This window comes from Dromiciops gliroides, chromosome 1, assembly GCF_019393635.1.
Source record: "Dromiciops gliroides isolate mDroGli1 chromosome 1, mDroGli1.pri, whole genome shotgun sequence".
Taxonomy (NCBI): domain Eukaryota; kingdom Metazoa; phylum Chordata; class Mammalia; order Microbiotheria; family Microbiotheriidae; genus Dromiciops; species Dromiciops gliroides.
This window is the reverse complement of record NC_057861.1, coordinates 494,064,195-494,084,923: the sequence shown is the minus strand read 5'-3', so window position 1 is coordinate 494,084,923 and position 20,729 is coordinate 494,064,195. Positions and strand designations below refer to the sequence as shown.

At 35.5% G+C, this 20,729-nt stretch overlaps 1 protein-coding gene across 1 annotated transcript; it reads left to right on the top strand.

Annotated features, from left to right (window-relative positions):
• Positions 1-957: 957 nt before the first annotated feature.
• LOC122737027 (60S ribosomal protein L12-like) lies at positions 958-1,455 on the top strand. The gene has a single exon (XM_043979440.1). It carries the CDS (start codon positions 958-960, stop codon positions 1,453-1,455), a length of 498 nt encoding a protein of 165 aa, XP_043835375.1.
• Positions 1,456-20,729: the final 19,274 nt, after the last annotated feature.

The following is a 20,729-nucleotide window of genomic DNA, read 5'->3' as shown; positions in this document are numbered from 1 at the left end:
TGCATCTTAGTCTTATATCTAGCCTTCAAAGAGAGTAATTATGTAGTTCAAATATTTGGGACATGGGAATTCTAAGATCAAGAATGATTGCTTATGGTTTAGATATTCTTTTCTGTTAATCAAAGATTTCTCTTCATACATGATTGATAGCTTTAGTTTCTTTGTGTAATACTTGCCTTGTTGATATCTTGCTATCTAGGATCTTTCTTCTAATCTTTCTCTCTTTTGTTTATAGCTTCCTATTTTATAGAAGTATATGAAATAATATATAATACATAATAATGTAATATAAAATGTATAGTTAATAATAATAATAATGTGTGAAAGATCATAAGGTAATTGCCCCCATTCCTATAGAAGAAATTAAATGAGTAAACCCATCCCTTCCAGTGAAAGACTAGAAAATTCTTTAAAAAGCAATATGAGTTTATATTCTTTATAGGCTATATGATTGATTCATTTTCTTACACCTTATAAATGATCTGTGATTTTTTTTTACCTTAAATCAATGAGTTATAATTTCTTTAATGAAGCAAAAAGGAAAGATTCAACATGCTTACTGAATGTAGTTCACTGAATTTCATGAAGTTTATAATATCACGCTATATTTTATTTTAATAGTATTTTATGTTTTCCAATTATATATATAGTTTTCAAGACTCATTTTTGTAAGATTTTGAGTTCCAAATTTTTCTCCCTCTCTTCCTTACCTTCTCCTGAAGGCAGCAAGCAATCTGATATAGGTTATACATTACAATCATGTTAAACATATTTCCACATTAGTCACAATATATTTTGAATCTAACTATAAATTTAAACTCAAAAGTAAATTAGCTTTTGGCTCCTAGCTCGTAGTGGTGTAGGTGAAACTTCTTTCAGTCGTCCCTAATCCGGGTTCATCCGACACAGGCAGCCACCCTGTAGTGTCCAGGCCGAGCCTTCACCTTCGTCGCTGCCATGCCACCCAAGTTTGACCCTAACGAAATTAGAGTCGTGTTTTTAAGGTACACTGGTGGTGAAGTTGGTGCCACATCCACTCTGGCCCTCAAAATTGGTCCCTTGGGTTTGTCTCCCAAAAAGGTTGGTGATGACATTGCCAAGGCAACTGGTGACTGGAAAGGGCTAAGGATCATAATGAAACTTACCATTCAGAACAGACAGGCCCAGATTGAAGTTGTGCCTTCCGCTTCAGCCTTGATCATCAAAGCCCTAAAGGAACCTCCTAGGGACAGAAAGAAGCAGAAAAATATTAAACACAGTGGAATGATCAGTCTTGATGAGATCATCAACATTGCTCGACAGATGAGCCACCTATCCTTGGCAAGAGAGCTCTCTGGAACCATTAAAGAGATCCTTGGAACAGCCCAGTCTGTGGGATGCAACTTTGATGGCAGGCATGCTCATGATGTTATTGATGACATCAATAGTGGTGCTGTGGAATGCCCAGCAAGTTAAGCTGCAAAGGAAGACCATTCCAATAAATCAACATTTGACAACAACAACAAAAAAAAAGTAAATTAAAATTTCTTTTAAAAATATAAATGTATTTATACATGAATTTGGAAATTATTTTGACTTTTCTTATCACTTTTCTATTCTTTTTTTCTATTTGGAGATATAAATCATAGCTGTTATTAAGTTAAATTGCCATGCTTATTTAGGAGAATAATGCAATACCCAGGGATGTTGAAATCAATATGTACCTTTCGAAAGCCATAGAAAGAAGAATTTGTACCCCAAGTCAAATTTCTTGGACACATGACTCCTCCATCTTTACAAATCTATTCCAGCTGTCTCCATCCTTAGAATATATTTTCTCCTCATGTTTGTCTCTTAGAATCTTTAGCTTACTTCAAGGTTTAAATCAAGTTTAATCTCCAAGAGGAAGGAGTAATGTGTACTGCACTATCTCCTAGACTGCCACCTTGAAATAAGTGAAAACTTGCTCCATCCCTGAGGAATACAAATTGACCTTTACCCCTATTTATTTGCAAGCAAGAGAGGAGAAACAAATGTGAATCAGTGGTATAACATTTGCTTGAAACTGTAGTACAACTGTGGAATGAGCAAGATCTTTAAAAGCACTGCTTCTTAATGATCCAGATATTATACTGTAGTAATGATGGGGCACAGGAAGGATATTGAGATGAGCTGCCATATAGACATTTTGAGCAAATAGCACCAAATCATGCAATCAGTGATGGACCTGAAGAGTTCTTGAAGGGATGAAGGATACAGAGGATAGAGAAACTGAGATAAACAATAACTCTAGAGATAAAAGACTTCAAAGAAGGCAATCAAAATTCTCAAGGGACCTAAGCATTTGGTTCCAAGAAATTCTGAAGAAGAGAGAGACTGGGAATATGCAAACACAAGTTCACAGATCTGTCAGCTACAGTATATGAATTTAAAAAAAGTACAACCATGTTGATCTCTGTGCTTAACTCTACCACAGGTTTAAGAAATATGTCATTCTTTGTAGTATACAAAGGGGATGAATATGTTATTATGTGGAAATTTTAGTTATTTTGCAATTCACAAACATCTCTTTTGAAGGCTTTTCTAGCACAATTTGAAATATTTTCCTTATTTTCAGTCTTTCCCTCTTCAATCCATTTTCCATGCAGTTGCCAAAAAGAAAAGATCTTATGATCATTTCTATGTAATCTTCAGGATACCTATTCCTTTAGGACAAGAATCAAAGTCCCTAGTTGAATATTTGTAGACTTCTGTACATGCTTCATTTTCATTCTTACCTTTCTATTCATAAATTGATTAATTAATGAACAAAGCATTGAATAATCACTTACTATTTTCGAAGCACTGTGTAAAGTTCTGATTATACAAATAGCAAATTAAGAAAGATTATACAGTAGAAAAGTTAAGACCTAGTTTTTAAGGAGCTCATATTGCAATGGGAGAGACAACACATATGGTAGTATTCAGCCACAAGTCAGATGGAAATGCCCCATGGTTCTTAGGATGCAGTAACAAAACAGATGTTAATGCTTTTTTGCCCTTTAAATTCATTTTCACTGATAAAATCATATATGTTTCTGATGTCAAACCACTTAACTAGGATTCATGTAGTAAGAACTTTCTTTCTCAGTCTTAAGTATCTGTGTTTGTCACAGATTTAGGAGCAATTATCAGATGAAATCTCCTCAGGAGGTGCTTTACAGGATGATTACTAAAAACATCAGGAAATAGGCGTAGTTATCCTCAGGGTTCTTAATTTCAGGGTTAGATGTCACTGAGTAGGTGGCAATATTTTAAGTGAATTATATATATATATATATTGTAAAGGCCACAAAGACTCCTTTCATACAACATGTGAGATGTGCAAATTTAGAAACATCTCCATTCCAAATGTCCATATGAACTATTTGTTCCCAATCTATGGTAGGGGCTTCTGAGCTTATGTTGGTCTGAACAGCCACAGTTAGACACACTGTGGACTAACCCTGACATAATGATGCCATTGTAGTCCTCCTCAAGTGTGAAAGACAACAAGACAAGCATGGTGCACTGAGTTGGCAATATTAGAATTTGAGAGAAGATAATTTCAAGGTGGTAATGATGATTTGATGTGCTTGGTGCATGTTTTGTTTCTCCCTCATGGTTACCTACTGCTTTAGTTAGGCTGACTTAGCTGCCCAGTATGTGATATTTCAATGGCAATGGATGGGGATAGGTGGCCCCTTCTCCACAGGAGTTGCTTCCTCAGATGATAGTTGTGATATATGAACTGAAAGTAAGACTGCTGATCTGGAGGGTGATGCTACTCCCATGGCTTCTGTGTTTAGTCTGACTGTGGCTGTTGATCTTAAGTTGCCACTGGTGGCAATGAGGAATTTTGTCGCTACCACAGGATTTTTTTCTACTCAATGATTGTTAGGGAATTTGGAATGGAAGTAAATCTGTTGGTTTAGGGGATACAACAGTTACCAAGGTTCTGAACTTTAGGGTTCAGAAGTGTCTTTATAAGGGCATATTAGGAGATATTAGTTAATATTTTGGTGGTTTCAATATTTTGATGGTTCCCTTGTCTCTTAGTGCCTAGATGCTTTATCTATGCTGGTTGAACTGCCGCATGTGGGACATTTGGTTGGCAATAGTGTTCATTTTACAGACTTTCTTTTCATATATTCCACATTCCAGTACAAACTAGTTTCTAGTTTCAGCTATGGATTTCCTGTCTATGTGTCTCTCTGTCTCTCCCTCATACCTGAAAGACTCTATCCCTTGCTCCAGATGTAAGAGTCTTTAGATTTCACTGGGGCTCAACAGTGATATTCTTTTCTATGGCATTACTTCCTTGGTTCTTCTAATTGTTTAAACTTTCTCCTTCAAATTTATTGTACTTAAAAAAATTGTGTTTACTAAAATCTGTAAATTCTGCATTAGTCCAATAAATAACAAAGTCTTTCAGGGTAGAGAAGTGGTGGTTGTTGTGTTTTTTATTGCCAATATTCATCAAAATTCTATGAACACAATAGTTACTTGATAAAAACTTCCCCCACACCCCTCCCCCAAGCAATAAGGGTTAAGTGACTTGCCCAGGGTCACACAGCTACTAAGTGTCAAGTGTCTGAGGTCAGATTTGAAATCAGGTTCTCCTGAATCCAGGACCGGTGTGTCACCTAGATGCCCCCTATAAAAGCTTTTTTGAAATGAAGCTTGTGTCCTATGTTAACTTTTACTGGGAAACAGGAAATAAAATGGAAAAACCTTTGAATGAGGAATTTATTAGTTAATTTAATGCCATTTAGTCTTGCAAAGCTAATATAGGACATACTTAAAATACCTATCCTCAGGACAAATCAAATAAAATTAGAAAATTGATAAGATATAAACTATTATTAATTTTTAGACAATATCAATTATCATTTGTCTCACAGCCTCCATACTTTTTCCCCAGAAAATGATGTTAGGGAAATATAATAGTATTTTTTAAAATTTAACATTTTTACTTAAAGTTTTTTTTTTCTTGTCTCTTTACTTAAAGTTTTAAATTTCAAATTCTATCCTTCCATCCTTCCCTGCTCCCATCCCAGAGGCAGTAAGCTATCAGATAGAGGTATATACAGCAATTAGGTAATACATTTCCATATTAGTCATTTTGTACAAGAAGACTTGAATAAAAGGGAAAAAATGAAAGAAATTTAAAAATAGGATGTTTCAGACAATATCGGTTCATTTTCTGGAGGAAGATATTACACTTCTCTGCTGAGAATAGCTGTCATTTATAGTTCTTTATTAAACTATATTGCTATTAGTGGTTCTCCTGTTTCTAATAACTTCACTATGTATCAGTTCATGTGAGTTTTTCCAGGTTTTTCTGAAATCATCATGATTGTCATTTCTCTCTTTCTTTGTTTCTTTGTTTTTTTCCAGGGCAATGAAGATTTAAGTGACTTGCCCAGGGTCACACAGCTAGTAAGTGTCAAGTTTCTGAGGCTGAATTTGAACTCAGGTGCTCCTGAATCCAGGGCCTGTGCTTTATCCACTGTGTCACCTAGCGGTCCCCAGTAATTGTCATTTCTTAAAGCAAAGTAATACCTCACTGTAATCATGAACCAGATTTTATTTATCAATTCCTCAATGGATGGTCATCCTTTTAATTTCTAATCCTTTTTTTTTTTTTTTTTTGCAATGCAATGGGGGCTAAGTGACTTGTCCAGGGTCACACAGCTAGTAAGTGTGAAGTGTCTGAGGACGGATTTGAACTCAGGTACTCCTGAATCCAGGGCTGGTGCTTTATCCACTGTGCCACGTAGCCACCCCTAATTTCCAATTCGTAACCACCACAAAAAGAGCTGCCATTAATATTTTTTTGTACAAATAGGTCCTTCCCCCCCTGCTTATTTTGTCTTTGGGTTATAGACCTAGCAGTAGTATTTATTGATCAAAGGGAATGCCTATTTTTATAGCACTTTGGGCACAGATCCAAATTTTTCTTCTGAATGGTTGGATCATTTCAAAACTCCATCAATAGTGCATTATTGTCCCATTTTCCCACATTCCCTCCAACATTTGTCATTTGACTTTTGTGCCATATTAGCTAATCTGATAGGTATGAGTTACGTCAGAGGTTTTGTTTTTTTGTTTTTAGTGAGACAATTGGGGTTAAGTGACTTGCCCAGGATCACACAGCTAGTAAGTGTTAAGTGTCTGAAACCAGATTTGAACTCAGGTACTCCTGACTCCAGGACTGGTGCTCTATCCACTGTACCACCTAGCTGCCCCCAGAGTTTTTATAATTTGCATTTCTATAAGCAATAGTGCTTTAGATCATTTTTTAAAAATTTAACTATAGGTAGCACTGATTTCATTTTTAATGAAAACTGGCTGTTCATATCATTTGACCATTTACCAATTGGGTTATGATTTTCATTTTATAAATTTGACTCTATTCTCTATATATTTGAGAAGTGAGACCTTCATCAGAGAGATTTGCTATTAAAAATGTATCCAGTTTTCTGCTTTCATCATAATTTTGGTTGCATTGGTTTTGTTTGTGGGAAAAAAAACTTTTTAAAAAAATTTATATTTTCAAAAGAATGTAGTTTACTTTTGTTGATGCTCTCTACATCTTCTTTGGTCTTATTTTGCCCTTAATCCATAAATCAGACATGAACTATCCCATGCTCTCTTAAGTTGCATATGGTATCCTCATTTATATGTAAATTATGTATGAATTTTCATTTTATGTTTGTATAAGGTGTAAGATGTTGGTCTATACATAGTTTCTGTCATACTTTTTAAGTTTTCCCAGCAGTTTTTTTCAAATAATGAATTTTTGTTGCAATAGCTCAAATCTTTGGTTTTTTAATCATATATTAGATTACTATAATTTACTATAATGTAATTTATACCTAATATATTCCATTGATCCACTGTGTGGTTTCTTATTACCACTTTGATATAATTAATCTTTTATTCTTTTTTTTTTAAGTGAGGCAATTGGGGTTAAGTGATTTGCCCAGGGTCACACAGCTAGTAAGTGTTAAGTGTCTGAGGCTGGATTTGAACTCAGGTCCTCCTGACTCCAGGGCCGGTGCTCTAGCCACTGCACCACCTAGCTTCCCCTAATGTTTTATTGTTACAGGTGAATTTTAATATTTTTGTAAATCTATATAAAGATTTTTGATATTTTTACTGGCATGACACTGGATAAATAGCTTAATTTAGATATAATTGTCATTTTTATTAAATTGGCTTAGCATGCCCATCAGCAATTAATATTTTTCCAATTTTATAGATATGACTTTATTTGTATGAAAAGGGTTTTATAGTTTTGTTCACATAGTTCCAGGGTTTGTCTTGGTAGGTATTTTATAATGTCTATAGTTATTTTAAATGAATTTTCTCATTCTATAACTTGTTGCTGGATGTTGCTGGTAATACATGGAAGTGCTGATTATTTCTGTGGGTTTCTTCTGTACTTTTCAACTTTTACTAATGTTAATTATTTCCATAAGCTTTTTTAGTTGGATTTCTGGGATTCACTAGGTATATCATCATATCTTGAAAGAGTATTAGTTTTTTTTTTCTCATTGTCCATTCTAATTCTGTTATTTTTCTTGTCATTGCTTTAGCTAGTAATTTTTTTTTTTTACAGTATTGAATAATAGATGTGATAATGGGCATCTTTGTATCAGCCCTGGTTGTATTGGGAAGGTTCCTAGCTTATCCTGATTACAGATAATGCTTATTAATGCTATTAGATAAATAATATTACTGAGCATTTTAAGACAAGATCCATTCATTCCTATGCTCTCTATTGTTTAAAACAGGAATGTGTGCTGCTTTTGTCAAAGGCTATTTTGGCATCCATTGTGATAATATAATTTCTATTGGTTTTGTTATTGATATGGTCAATTATGCTGATAGTCTAGGACCACCCCTGATTTTCTGGTATCAATTATGCCTGATCATAGTGTATAATCATTCTGATATATTGCTATAATCTCTTTTTTTAGTATTATATTTTAATTTTTTATATCTATATATTAGGGAAATTGGTCTATAATATTGTTTCTCTGTTTTGGCTCTTTCTGGCTTAATTGTCAGCACTGTATTTGTGTCATAGAAGGAATTTGAAAGGAGTCCGTCTTTGTTGATTTTTCCAAATGGTTAATATATTATTGGGATTTATTGTTCATTAAATATTTGCTAGAATTCACTTGTGAATCTATCTGGAGATTTTTTAGGAAGTTCATTGAATGAGGCTTTAAGTTATTATTATTTTTTTTTTGTGGGGCAATGGGGATTAAGTGACTTGCCCAGGGTCACACAGCAATAAGTGTCAAGTGTCTGAGGCTGAATTTGAACTCAGGTACTCCTGAATCCAGGGCTGGTGCTTAATCCACTGCACCACCTAGCTGTCCCCCTTAAGTTATTTTTTAAAGTATTAGGCTATTTAAGTATTTTATTTCTTCCAATAATTTCGGTAATTTATATTTTTTGTAAATATTCATGTATTTCATTTATATTGTCACATTTACTGCCCTATAGTTGGGAAAAATAGCTACTAACAATTGTCTTAGGGGCAGCTAGGTGGTGCAGTGAATAAAGCACTGGTCTTATATTCAGGAAGACCTGAGTTCAAATCTAGCCTCAGACACTTGACACTTACTAGCTGTGTGACCCTGGGCCCAAAACAACACAACAACAACAAAACAATTGCCTTAATTTTCTCTTCATTGGTGGTGAATTCCCTCATTCATTTTAAATACTAATAATTTAATTTTCTTTTTTAAAAAACTCAATTTTTTTTATCTTTTTGTTGGACTTTTTCATGAAACCAGATTCTTATATTATTGATTAGTGCAATGGTTTTCTTACTTTCAATTTCATTCTTCCATTCTTCAATTTTCAAGATTCCTAATCTGATATTTAAATGAGGATTTATTATTTCTTCTTTTTCTACTTTTTAAAAAAAATTTGTATGCCTATTTCATTGGTCTGTTTTTTCCCTCATATGTTATTAATATAATCAAATAGAGAAATAGATTTTTCCTTAAGTACCACTTTGGTGACATCACATAAATTTTGGTATGTTGTTTCATTGTTTTCTTTCAGTTTATGGGAATTATTGATTGATACTATGATTAGTTTTTGACCCAATTATTTTTTAGGATTAGATTACTTAATGTACAAATAATTTTAATATATTTTCTCATTGTCCATTAATGAATATAATTTATTGCATTATGATATAAAATAATATTTTCACTATTTCTGCTTTTTTGTATTTGTTTATGAACTTTTTTATGTCCTAATTCATGTTCAATTGTTATGTAAGTGCCATGTACTGCTGAGAAATTTTTAAAAGGATATTCCTTTATTCTTTATTTTCCAAGTCATTTTTCTCCAGAGATTTATCAATTCTAAGTTTTCCAGAATTCTATTCACCTTGTTAACTGTTTCGTTTTGGTTTGTTTTTGTTTACTTTGTTTTCTTTCTTTCTTTGCTTCTTTCTTTTTTCTTTTTTCAGATTTATCTAGTTCTGAGAGGGGAAAATTGAGTAGAGGTTTTTTGTTTGTTTGGTTTTTTTTGGTTTTTTTTTTGTTTTTTTTTTTTTACCTACTTTCTACTCATTCAACTTCAAATATGTAGATGTTAGACCATTTGGTGCTTATATGTTTAGTATTGATATTGGCTATGATACTTTTCAGCAAGATACTTTGTTTCCTTATCACTTTTATTTATATCTATTTTTGCTTTTATTTTCTCAGAAATCATGTTTGGTACCACAGTTTTTTTTTTTTAATTAAATCCTAATAGATTCTGTTCCACACCATTGCATCTATTCTGTGTGTCTCTCTGTGTTTCAAATGTGTTTCTTGTAAACAACATAGGGTATGAGTTTTGCTTTTAATCCATTCTAATATCCACTCCAATTTTATGGGTGAATTCATCCCATTCTCTTTTATATTAATGATAGCTAACTGGGCATATTGCTCCTTTCTGTTTTCCACATATTTATCCCCTTTTCTCGCTTAGTTTTACACTGTCCCTCCTCACAAGTGTTTTAGTTCTGTTTACCACTTTTCCCAATACACCATCCCTTTTATTTCCCCCCTTAGCTCTATCCCTTTTTACTTCTTTATGGGGTTTATGTTCCTCCCTCTTTGAGCCAATTTTGATAAGAGTAAGGTTTAAGCTTTGCTTTTCCCCTTTGTCCTATGTTCTTCCATGACTATTCTATGTAGGATAATTTGCCCCAATATTCCCTCCCCTTCTTCTAGTTGTGAGAATCAGTGTGCCACCCTGAAGAAAAAGCATGTGCTTAACATTCAAACAGTTACATCTCTTCATAGAAACGCCCATAAGTCATGTCAATCACTGCTACCAGCTAATTAGCTTGGAGCTGTGTGTAGGGACCGCACCTGGGTGGGCCCACAGAGGGCTTCCTGTTCAGGAGAAGCATGGAGAAGCCTCTCTGTTTGAGGAGGTGAGAGGAGCAGCTTCGGGTGCAGGGAGCGAGGTTTTTTTTTTCTTTTCTTTCTACACATGTTCCTTTTACTAACCTTTAATATACTTTAATAAATATTTAATGCCCAAAGATTAGTGCCATATGCTTTTAATTTAAGGCGACCACTTATTAGATTTTTAGACATCACAGAAATTTTAAACCTCACATAGTGTACTTTTCTTTCTTGGTCTTTTATTTATTTTTTTTTGGGGGGGGGTCCTCATAGCATCAAGTTCACCTTTTACCCATACCCATTATCTATCGACCGATCGATCTATCTATCTATTTATCTATCTATCTATCTATCATCTATCTATCTATTCCTTCTTATTACTGTGATGTTTAAAATCTAATGTGTGTTCATGTTACCTGCCCCCCCACCCAGTGTGTGTGTGTGTGTGGGGGGGGACTATCTAAGATTTACTGAAAAATTCGGCAACAGTTAGGTGTTTAAGTATTTATTAAAGTATATTAGAAGTTAGTGAAGAGAGAGAGTGAGTATAGGTCTCTGAAAGAATGGAGAGACCTACCTCAGACCTATGGGGGATAGATAGAGAGAAAAACCAGCCTTCACCTAGCAGCTCATGCTTCCAAAAAGAGAGAAAGAGTCCCAACTGGCTCTCCTGGAAGCCCCATGTGGAACTAGAAACATGGAAGTTCCCACACACAGCTCCTAGTTAATTGATTGGTCCATTGATTGACATGACTTACAGGTGTTTCTTTGAATAGAGGCAACTTACGGAATGCTTGTCTGATCTTTAGAAACCTAAGGAAGTTCACATGCTTTCTTGTCAGGGGGCGGTGTCCTGGTTCTCACAATGTCTTTCTTAGCAGGGGCTGGCACCCTGGTTCTCACATTACCCTTATAGTAATGCAGTTTTTAAGAATTACAAATCTTATCTTTCCATATAGAAATATAAACAATTTGACCTTATTGGAATTCTTTCGATTTCTCTTTCTTGTTTCTTTTTTTTTTCTTTTTTATGTTTTCCTTGAGTCTTATATTAGAAATATATATATATTTTTAAATTCAGCTCTGGTCCCTTAATTAGTAATGCTTAAACATCTTCTAATTTGTTAAATATACATTTTTCCCTGGAAAGAGTATATTCAATTTTGCTGGGTAGGCAATTCCTGCTTGTAATCATAACTCTTTTACCTTTCAGTATATCATATGATAAGTCCTCTATTTCTTTGACCTGGAAGCTGCCAAATCCTGTGTAATCCTGACTGTAACTCCATGATATATAAGTTATTTCTTTTTAGCTGCTTGTATTATTTTCTCCTTGATGTGGGAGCTCTGGAATTTGGTTATGATGTTGCTCAGAGTTTTTAATTTGGCATCTCTTACAGGTGCTTGGTGGATTTTTTTTTCAATTTCTCTTTTCCCTTCTGGTTCTAATACATTGGGACAATTTTCTTTAATAATTTCTTGAAAGATGTCCAGGCTATTTTTTATCATGGCTTTCAGGTAGCCCAACAATTCTTATATTATCTCTCCTGGATCTATTTCCCAAGTCAGATTTTTCTTTTCTATAGATTAATTTCACATTTTCTTTTATTTTTTTTAAATTTTGCTTTAATGTATCTTGAAGTCTCCTAGAATCATCAGCTTCCATTTACTCAATTCTAATTTTTAAGGAATTATTTTCTTCATTGAGCTTCTGTACTTCCTTTCCATGTGGCCAATTCTATTCTTTAGGGAATTATGTTCCTTGGTAAATTTTAAAATTTTGTTTTAATGCATCCTGAAGTATCCTAGAATCATCAAAAACTACCACAAAAAGGGGCTAAGACTGTAGGAAAGAGGCTGCTTTCATAAGAAATGAACTGTTTCATTCTAGAAACTATTTTTACTGAAACCCCTAGACTGCAAAAGCTATTCAGTTTGCCCTTTCTTTCCTAGGTCTCACATAATCATGAGTCTTATTTTACCAATAACATTAGGCAGAGGGAAGAGTAAAAAAAAAAAATAGCCTCTTGTATATGCTATTTTTGCTTTATAAAAAGTTTTAACCACTAGCATACTTACATAATATGCTATATTATAATATATACTATATACTAATATACTTATTGGGAATCAGGAAATAACTGATTAGGAAAACATTCTAAGAAGAGAGAAGGAGGTAGATCTAACATTGAAGTGTAATTTGTTAGGAGCATTTTCAATATCTTGAAGTGGAGAGCTTATTCACCAGTCAATCAATCAATGAATGGAATTACAGATCTCTTCATACTACTTCCCAGAGTATTAAAAGAGAATTTATATGTACTGAGAAAATCAATCTTGTCAATCAATTAGTAGTAGTTGAAGGGTAAATAGAAGTGGCTGAAAAAATCCTGATCAACAGCACGTTTCTTTAAGTGTTATTGATCATGATGATGATGGTGATGGTAATGATGATAGACACATAAGTGGAAAAAGAAAAAGAGGGATGATAGATACATAGACATAGATACATAGATACACACACTTGTGTGTGTGTGTGTGTGTGTGTGTGTGTGTGTGTGTGTGTAGAGAAAGAGAGAGAGAGAGAACTTCCTAACCATTAAATTTAAATTTATGTAGCTAATTCTGAGAGAAGGTAGCAAAAAAAGACCCTTAAATACCATGACAAAATATCTCAAGATGTTAAATTGTGAAAAAAAGGAAACTCTTTGCATCCATACAACTTGCTTCAATTAAGATCAAAGGGGATATGTAATAAAAGATTGTTTTGACCTCCATTTCTCTTACATGGTTTATTTTTAAAGTATCACATTTTAATTTGAAGTGAAAAGATAGCAAGCAGTTTAATCCTTAAAAGAATTGTACCAATTACAAAGATTGAACAATTGCTAAGATGTACCCTTTGTATATTTTTAAGCTAAAATATAATAATGCACTCTCAAAATTCATGAGTACATTCAGTTGTATTTGATGGATGATTTTAATCTAGGACAAATCTTGAGATAGGAAGCAGAGTTTCTGTGATATATGTACCTAATGTGGGAGACAATAATTCGAAGACACCACTTCCACTTTTTTTTTTCCTCATGTAAATACAATTGTGTTTCTTCATATAAGACTGATAATAGGAGAACAGTTGATGGGATCATCCATTATTATGAAACATGTAGTAAAATAGTTTCACAATGATTTTCTCATCCCTCAGGAGGTTTCTTCCCCTGATAATTCTAATTTACTTTTGTAGGAAGGAAGGTGCCTTTATTTAGAGTGTCACTTTTATCATGAAGTATAAAATTCTGTTCAAGATCTTGTAGTAACTTAGGTTATATTACCTGATCATATGTAATCTAAGTTGTTAATTATGGACTTTAATGTTACTTACTAATGGATGGTTCTTTATAGTGTACCTTCATCTCCCATTATAGCAACTTATACTTGCTTCTATGTTAAGGTTATTTGCATATTACTTCATAACTCTTGGCCTTTCACTATTCAATTCTCTTGAAATGTCCTCCCTAATATCCATGAAGCCATTCCAGAAATAATCATTCTACCTATCTATGGTCACTTCATTCTTTCAACATTCTCTTAATAGTTATTGAGTCAGAGATTTTTTCAACCTTGAAGGGACAATTATTTCAAAATAATACAGAGTAACTAGCAAGTTTGTGAATAGTTGTTTACTATAATACTCAGAGGAAAAAAAATTCAGAAAAATAAATCAGATTTTTGATATTATCCTCATTTATATATATATATGCAATTACAAATAAGCAAAACTCAATCCACTATACATATATATATACATGTATAGATATACATCTATATATATATATATATATTTAAAATTACATAATGTAAAATCATCATGACATAACATTGGAGGATTCTCATGCTTAGAGCATCCTTTACCTTATCACCTCCCCCTGATCCCATCTTGTTCCTAGTAACTGATTCAATGAAAGTTTGAACGGCTTACTGTTTGTGGTCTTGTTTTCATGATCTTTGATAGGTTTCTTCATTGTAGTTACTTAGTTTGAACCTCTATATAACCACACAAATAGTGAGAAACACAGATTCTTCCTATCCAGGTAAAGTAAACAGCAAATTCCTGGGAAGAGGGGACAAAAAAGAGTTGGGCAATTCAAAGCCACTGCAGCAAATAATTATGGAGGTGAAATAACTTTTGTATCCCAGAGATATTGGACTAGAAAGTCAGCCAAGTTAGGCCATCCTTTTTGGCAAGATTTACCTCTGGCCAACGCCTTTGTCAGACACATCCAAGTATTCCTATCCTTCCCCCTCCCAGATAGATGTTCATATGACACAGAATATTTTTTTTAGAAAGGAAAAAAAAGTCATAACTGATCAATACACTGAACAATTCCAAAGATATGTGCAATATATAACACCTTTCACAAAGGGGTGTGTGGGAGGGTACTTCCATATTTCTTCATCAAGTACTACTTGATCTTTATAATTTTGTTATATTTATATTGATTTGTGTGTGTGTGTCATTGCTCATTCTATTTACATTATTGTACTTATTGTCTTGTGGTTAGAGTGTAGTTACAGCTAGGTGGCAAAGTGGATAGAGTGCTGGACCTGAAAGTCAGGAAGACTCATGTCCTCAGTTCAAATATGACTTAAGATACTTACTAGCTGTGTGACACTGAGCAAGCCACTTAAACCCTGATTGTATTAGTTCCTCATCTGTAAAAATTAGTTGGAGAAGGAAATAATAAACATACTCCAATATCTTTGCAAAAAAAAAAATGCTTAAATGGATCATGAAGAGTCAGACATTACTGAAATGGCTGACCAGCAAAGAATTGGGGAAATCGAAATAATTTTGGAAACTTTTATCAGAAAGGAAACAACCGGGTTAATGATAGGCCTTATTACAGGCAGAATCAAAATGGATATAAATCTTTTCAGGGGGATACAGAGAGACAGTATCAGAATAACTGTAGACCCTATCAGGGAGGTACAGAAGACAGAACCAGAATCAGGGTAACCATGGACTCCCTCAAAGGGGGCACATGATTGACAAGATGAAGGGGAGGAATGGAACATAGATAATGAAAGCCATATATTCCCAGATGCAAATTTTTGGAATGCCCTTGGTGGCAGTCCATTCACCTCCCCAGAGTAAGAACCGCATGTCACCCTAAAAGTGGGACAGACTTATTGCGACTGTCTGCTAGACACAGAAGCTTCTAAATCAGTATTAGTAAGCAAACCAGACCCTGAGTGTAGAGCTGTAGGATCTTTGAATGTAGTGGGAGTCTCAGGAAAAGCCCAAAGAGTGGCAAAAATTGACCCCTCGCATAGTATCTATGGGGCCCTTACAGTGGAACATTCATTCTTACTCATGCCTGATGCCCCTGTAAATTTATTAGGTCGTGATCTCCTTTGCAAGCTTAGAGCAACCATATCTTGTGCTCCAGATGGGGCTGTCTCCCTACAATTGCCAGAGGGATACTGTACATTTATTGCCACTTTTGATTACAGAAGCTCAAGGAACAGTAGGAGAGATATCTGAAATTCCCTTGGACATTCCTGAGTCTTTATGGGCCTCATCCCCTACTGAGGTGGGGCTCCCTAAATCTGCCATGCCTGTTACCTTTAAAGTTAAGGGGGGACCACCCCCCTCCATTCTACAGTATCCATTGTCTAGGGAAGCAATAGAAGGATCAACCCCTATAATTGAGGCTTGAAAAGACAGGGTATTATTATTCCATGTCATCACTCACCATGCAATACTCCCATTTTGCCAGTTAAAAAACCCAAACCTGGGCCAGATGGTTAGACCTGTTTAATCGTTTTGTGCAAGATCTTAGAGTGATTAATAATTATGTTATTCCTAGGCACACTATAGTCACTAGCCCCTCTATGATAGTGTCATCAATTCCATGTGAGGCTACATGCTTCACAGTGCTAGACCTCTGCCTCTGCCTTTTTCTCCATACCAGTACATGAGGACTTTCAATATTTATTTGCTTTTACCTGGAAAAATACACAGTGGACCTGGACTAGACTCCCACAGGGATTTGTAGACAGTCCCACATTATTTCCCAAATTTACAGCAGGATCTGGCCTCCATTACCTTTAAAGGCTCCACGCTAGTACAATATGTGATGACTTACTTTTGGCATCCCTTAATGCTGAAATTTATCAGGATGATAGCCGTCACTTACTACTAGAGCTGCACAAGAGAGGCCACAAGGTGTCTCAGGTCAGAATACAATGGTGTTTGCCCCAGGTTATAATACTTAGGATTTATTCTGGCTGCTGGAACTCACTCTGTCTCTTCTAAGTGAGTCCAGGCCATTCAACACCTCTCTTCCCCCACTACTAAGAGGCAGTTAAGAGCCATTCTGGGAGCAGCGGGGTACTGCATACAATGGATACCCTCTTTTGGTGAAATTAATAAACTTCTCATATCTCTAACAAAAAATTCTGTCCCAGACACTTTACAGTTGCATCCCCAGCATCTCTCAGCCATAACAGAAATTAAAACAGGCCTTGTTATCAGCACCTGCCCTAGGACTCCCAAATATAGGTAAGCCTTTCATTCTCTTTGTGAATGAACAAAGGTGGGTGGCATCTGGAGTTCTAACTCAATCACTGGGGCCTAGCCAATGCCCCATAGCCTACTATTCAACCCAGCTGGACCCTGTAGCATCTGGAGTGCCACTTGCCTAGGGCAGTGGTGGCCACAGCCCTTTTGGTAGAAAAAGCCTCTGATTTGGTCCTATGTAGCTCTCTAACTGTGCAATGCCCTCACGAAGTAGAGGCTCTCTTACTACGTCACAGGACACAAGCTTTTTCAGATCAAAGGCTGGCTAAGCATGAAGTAACCCTGTTAGGCAATGAGAATATCACTCTAAAATGCTGCACAGTCCTTAACCCAGCAACACTACTCCCTAACTTACTACCTCTGGGGGAGCCATTGCATGACTGTGCTTCTTTTGTTGATATGGCTGAGAAACCCCGTGATGATCTTTTTGATATACTTTAAAAAATCCTGATTTGTCCTCTATACAGATGGCTCTTCATTTATGAGAGAGGTGACCCGTTTTACTAGAGCTAGCTGTAGTTTCTGATTATAACACTCTCTGGCAGTTTCTCCTGCCTTCCCATTTTAATGCACAGGCTGCCAAACTTATGGCTCTTACACAAGCCTGTAATATGGCCAAGGGAAGAATGCCACATTTTTTACTGACTCAAAATATGGCTTTGATATATGCCACTGGATTGGCATGATTGGTTACAACGAGGCTTTTTAACATCCTCGGGCAAGGTTATTGAGAATGGGGACCTTATTAAGGACCTCTTAGATGCCGAAACTGCCCTCTTCCCTAGCCTTTGTACATTGCCCTGCCCACACAGGGAATAATGATCCTGTGTCAAAGGGAATGCATGAACTGATTCTGCATCCAAGCTTGCTGTTTAGAAGCTCCTGAACATATACTTAACCTCTCACCTTCTGAGGATGTTCCTCTTAAACTAACTTATTATGAGTCCAGAAGTGGAAAAATGGAGAAAGAAATTTAGAGCATAACAGATCAATGGCATCTGGTTGTCTCCGGAAGGTAAGCCCATCTTCCCGGAAATTCTACCACCAGGTATGCCTCTCTGTTCACAAAAAAGGCCATTTTGGTACACAAGGCATTGTAGACTCTATTAAGAGAATCTGGATAGCACCAGGTGTGACTAACATAGCATCTCGAATCTTCTTGGGCTGCTCCACATGTCAATCTTATAATCAGCATGCTTTCAAGGCCAAGCTTATGGAGGTCATCCTCTAGCATATACCCCCTTTGAGCACTTGCAAATTGACTATATTACAATGCCAAAAGCAGGACATTATGAATTTTGCCCTTATTATAGTTGATCAAATCACTCGGTGGGTGGAGGCATTTCCAAGCCCCTGAGCCACAGCTGCTTTTGTTGCCAAAATTCTTTCTTAAAGAAATAGTCTCTCGTTTTGGTCCCATAGCCCAAATTGATTCGACAAAGGCACACATTTTACTGATTCAATTTATCCCAAATCTACTCTTTCTTGGGAGTAACTCCAAAATTCCATATGCCCTACCACCCACAAAGTTCAGGCCAGGTTGAACATAATGAATAAAGAGCTTAAGAGTATGAATTGGAAAATTATGTACTGAAACCCATTTGAAATGGCCTGATGTTCTACCATTGGCATTATTCTATCTACGCAGTAGACCAAGAGGAGAACTTCATATATCTCCTTATGAAATTCTTTTTGGTCACCCTCCTATCCAAGCTAAAACTTTTTCCCCAGTTTATACATCACTGGTAGGGGTGATACTTCTTGTTGCCTCCTTATATACAGAATTACAGACTAGGCTACGTGAACTCCATGAGCAGGAGCTGTGGTCAGGCAGGACCCTTAGACTTGTCATTGTATAACTTCAATCCAGGAGATAAAATATATGTAAAAATATTTTCAGAGAATAAGTGAAACCCAGCCCGCTCAGGAGGACCTTTTCAGGTTATATTGATAACTCCTACTGCACTAAAATCGGTGAAAAAACTCATGGATTCATTGCTCTTATGTAAAGCCTGTAGCATTCATAGGTGAAGAGATTTCAGATAAACCTGAGATAGACGCTAAAGAGCAAAAACCTAATGATAGCAACTGTTAAAGAGCAAAGAGAGCCCAGCAGCCACAGGCAGTTCCCATTGATAGTCCCACTGATCAGTTAAATGCTTTGGGACTCAGTCTTTGTAAAATATTGGGAGATGGAAATTGCCTCTTTAGGGCCTTAGCAGATCAGCTAGAAGATCACTGTTGGAATATCATCTCAGACACCGACAAGAAGCTGCTTCTTATATGATTAATCATAGACAAGAGTTTGAGTCTTTTAGAGTAAATGACGCCCCCTTTTGAAGAATCTGTTGACCAATTAAAGAAATTTGGAAAGTGGGGAGGGAATGATACGATTGTAGCGTTTGCTAGACAGCATCAGCTGAATGTGGTAGTTCATCAGTTGAATCAGCCCCCTATGAAAATCAGTGGGCACAGACAAAGCTGATGCTAGAGAACTCCACATTTTCTACCATAAAGAACATGATGACAGAATAGAAAAAAACACTGACAATCAGAAACCACTGTCACTTTGACCCATGCAGAGAATTGGGGAACCAGTTAAAATAATGGTGGCATACCCCAAATTCTAGCAGCTTAAATACCTTAAAATTTAACAAGCATTTCCTTCTACAGGAAAACCACTGAAGCACATGGCCTGGTTTTCTCGGCCCACCTCAATCACCCCCACCCTTTCCCTCCCTGTACCTATTTAATCCTTTTGTTTTTTGTTTGGCTTTTGAAAGGCACTGAAAAGGCCTGGCATTCACTACACCTTTAAGTTCTTTAAGAGCACAAAAGAGTGCTTAGCAAATCTTTTTTGTTTTTGTTTTTGGCTTTTCTTTGTGTTTTGGAATTTTGTTTCTTTTGTTTTTTTTTTCTTTTTTTAAACTCAATTTTGTAAACTGAGTGACTTTTCAAAGACATTTTAAGTATATTCTGTGGATGAGGCCATTGGGCCTCAGGAAGCTACCAGAATTCTTTTTGCTTTTGTCTTTCTGTTTGTAGAACCATGAGTTCTAATGAGTTTTTTTTCTCTTTTATGGTATTCTGTTTAAAAAAGAGGGTTATTGAACCCTATTGTTTGATCTACCAATGAACATATTTAATATTGAATCTTGCTAATTGAAGCCTTATTTCTTTTTGATAAATTGATCACCACTTTAAGTATCTGCTACTGTTATACTAGAGAGTTCATGTATAAGATGATGTGGTTTACTTGCTAAAAGAAGATTATGTAATGATGTCTAATATAATCAGCTATTTACATTCATTTATCATTTATATGTCATTATACTCTGGGTATGGTTTGGAATTATTGTATATATCACTAGTATATGCTTAGTTATGCAGCATAGCATGCATTTTTACCATCATACTGTCTTTGGTGGAATTAATATGAGATTTAGAAAGTATGGAAACTTATCATTTCAGAGACTAACTCACTGTGAACTTTAATGCAGGCCCTGTAGAGAATATATGTGCAACAAAAGGAGAGACAGGTATACGTAAGTCCATGGTTTGCTTATGATGGCGACTATGTAGAGCACAATTGCTAGACATAGTCCAGTTTTGTCCTCTCTCCCTCCTAATATAACCTAATTTAACTGAACTTGTTTTCTTTTTGTCTCACTCAGTCTAATCACCTGTGGCCTAGCACAATCACTGGCTGT

Coding starts and splice junctions, on each gene's coding strand:
- LOC122737027 (XM_043979440.1), top strand. CDS start 958: ATGCCACCCAAGTTTGACCCTAACGAAATTAGAGTCGTGTTTTTAAGG.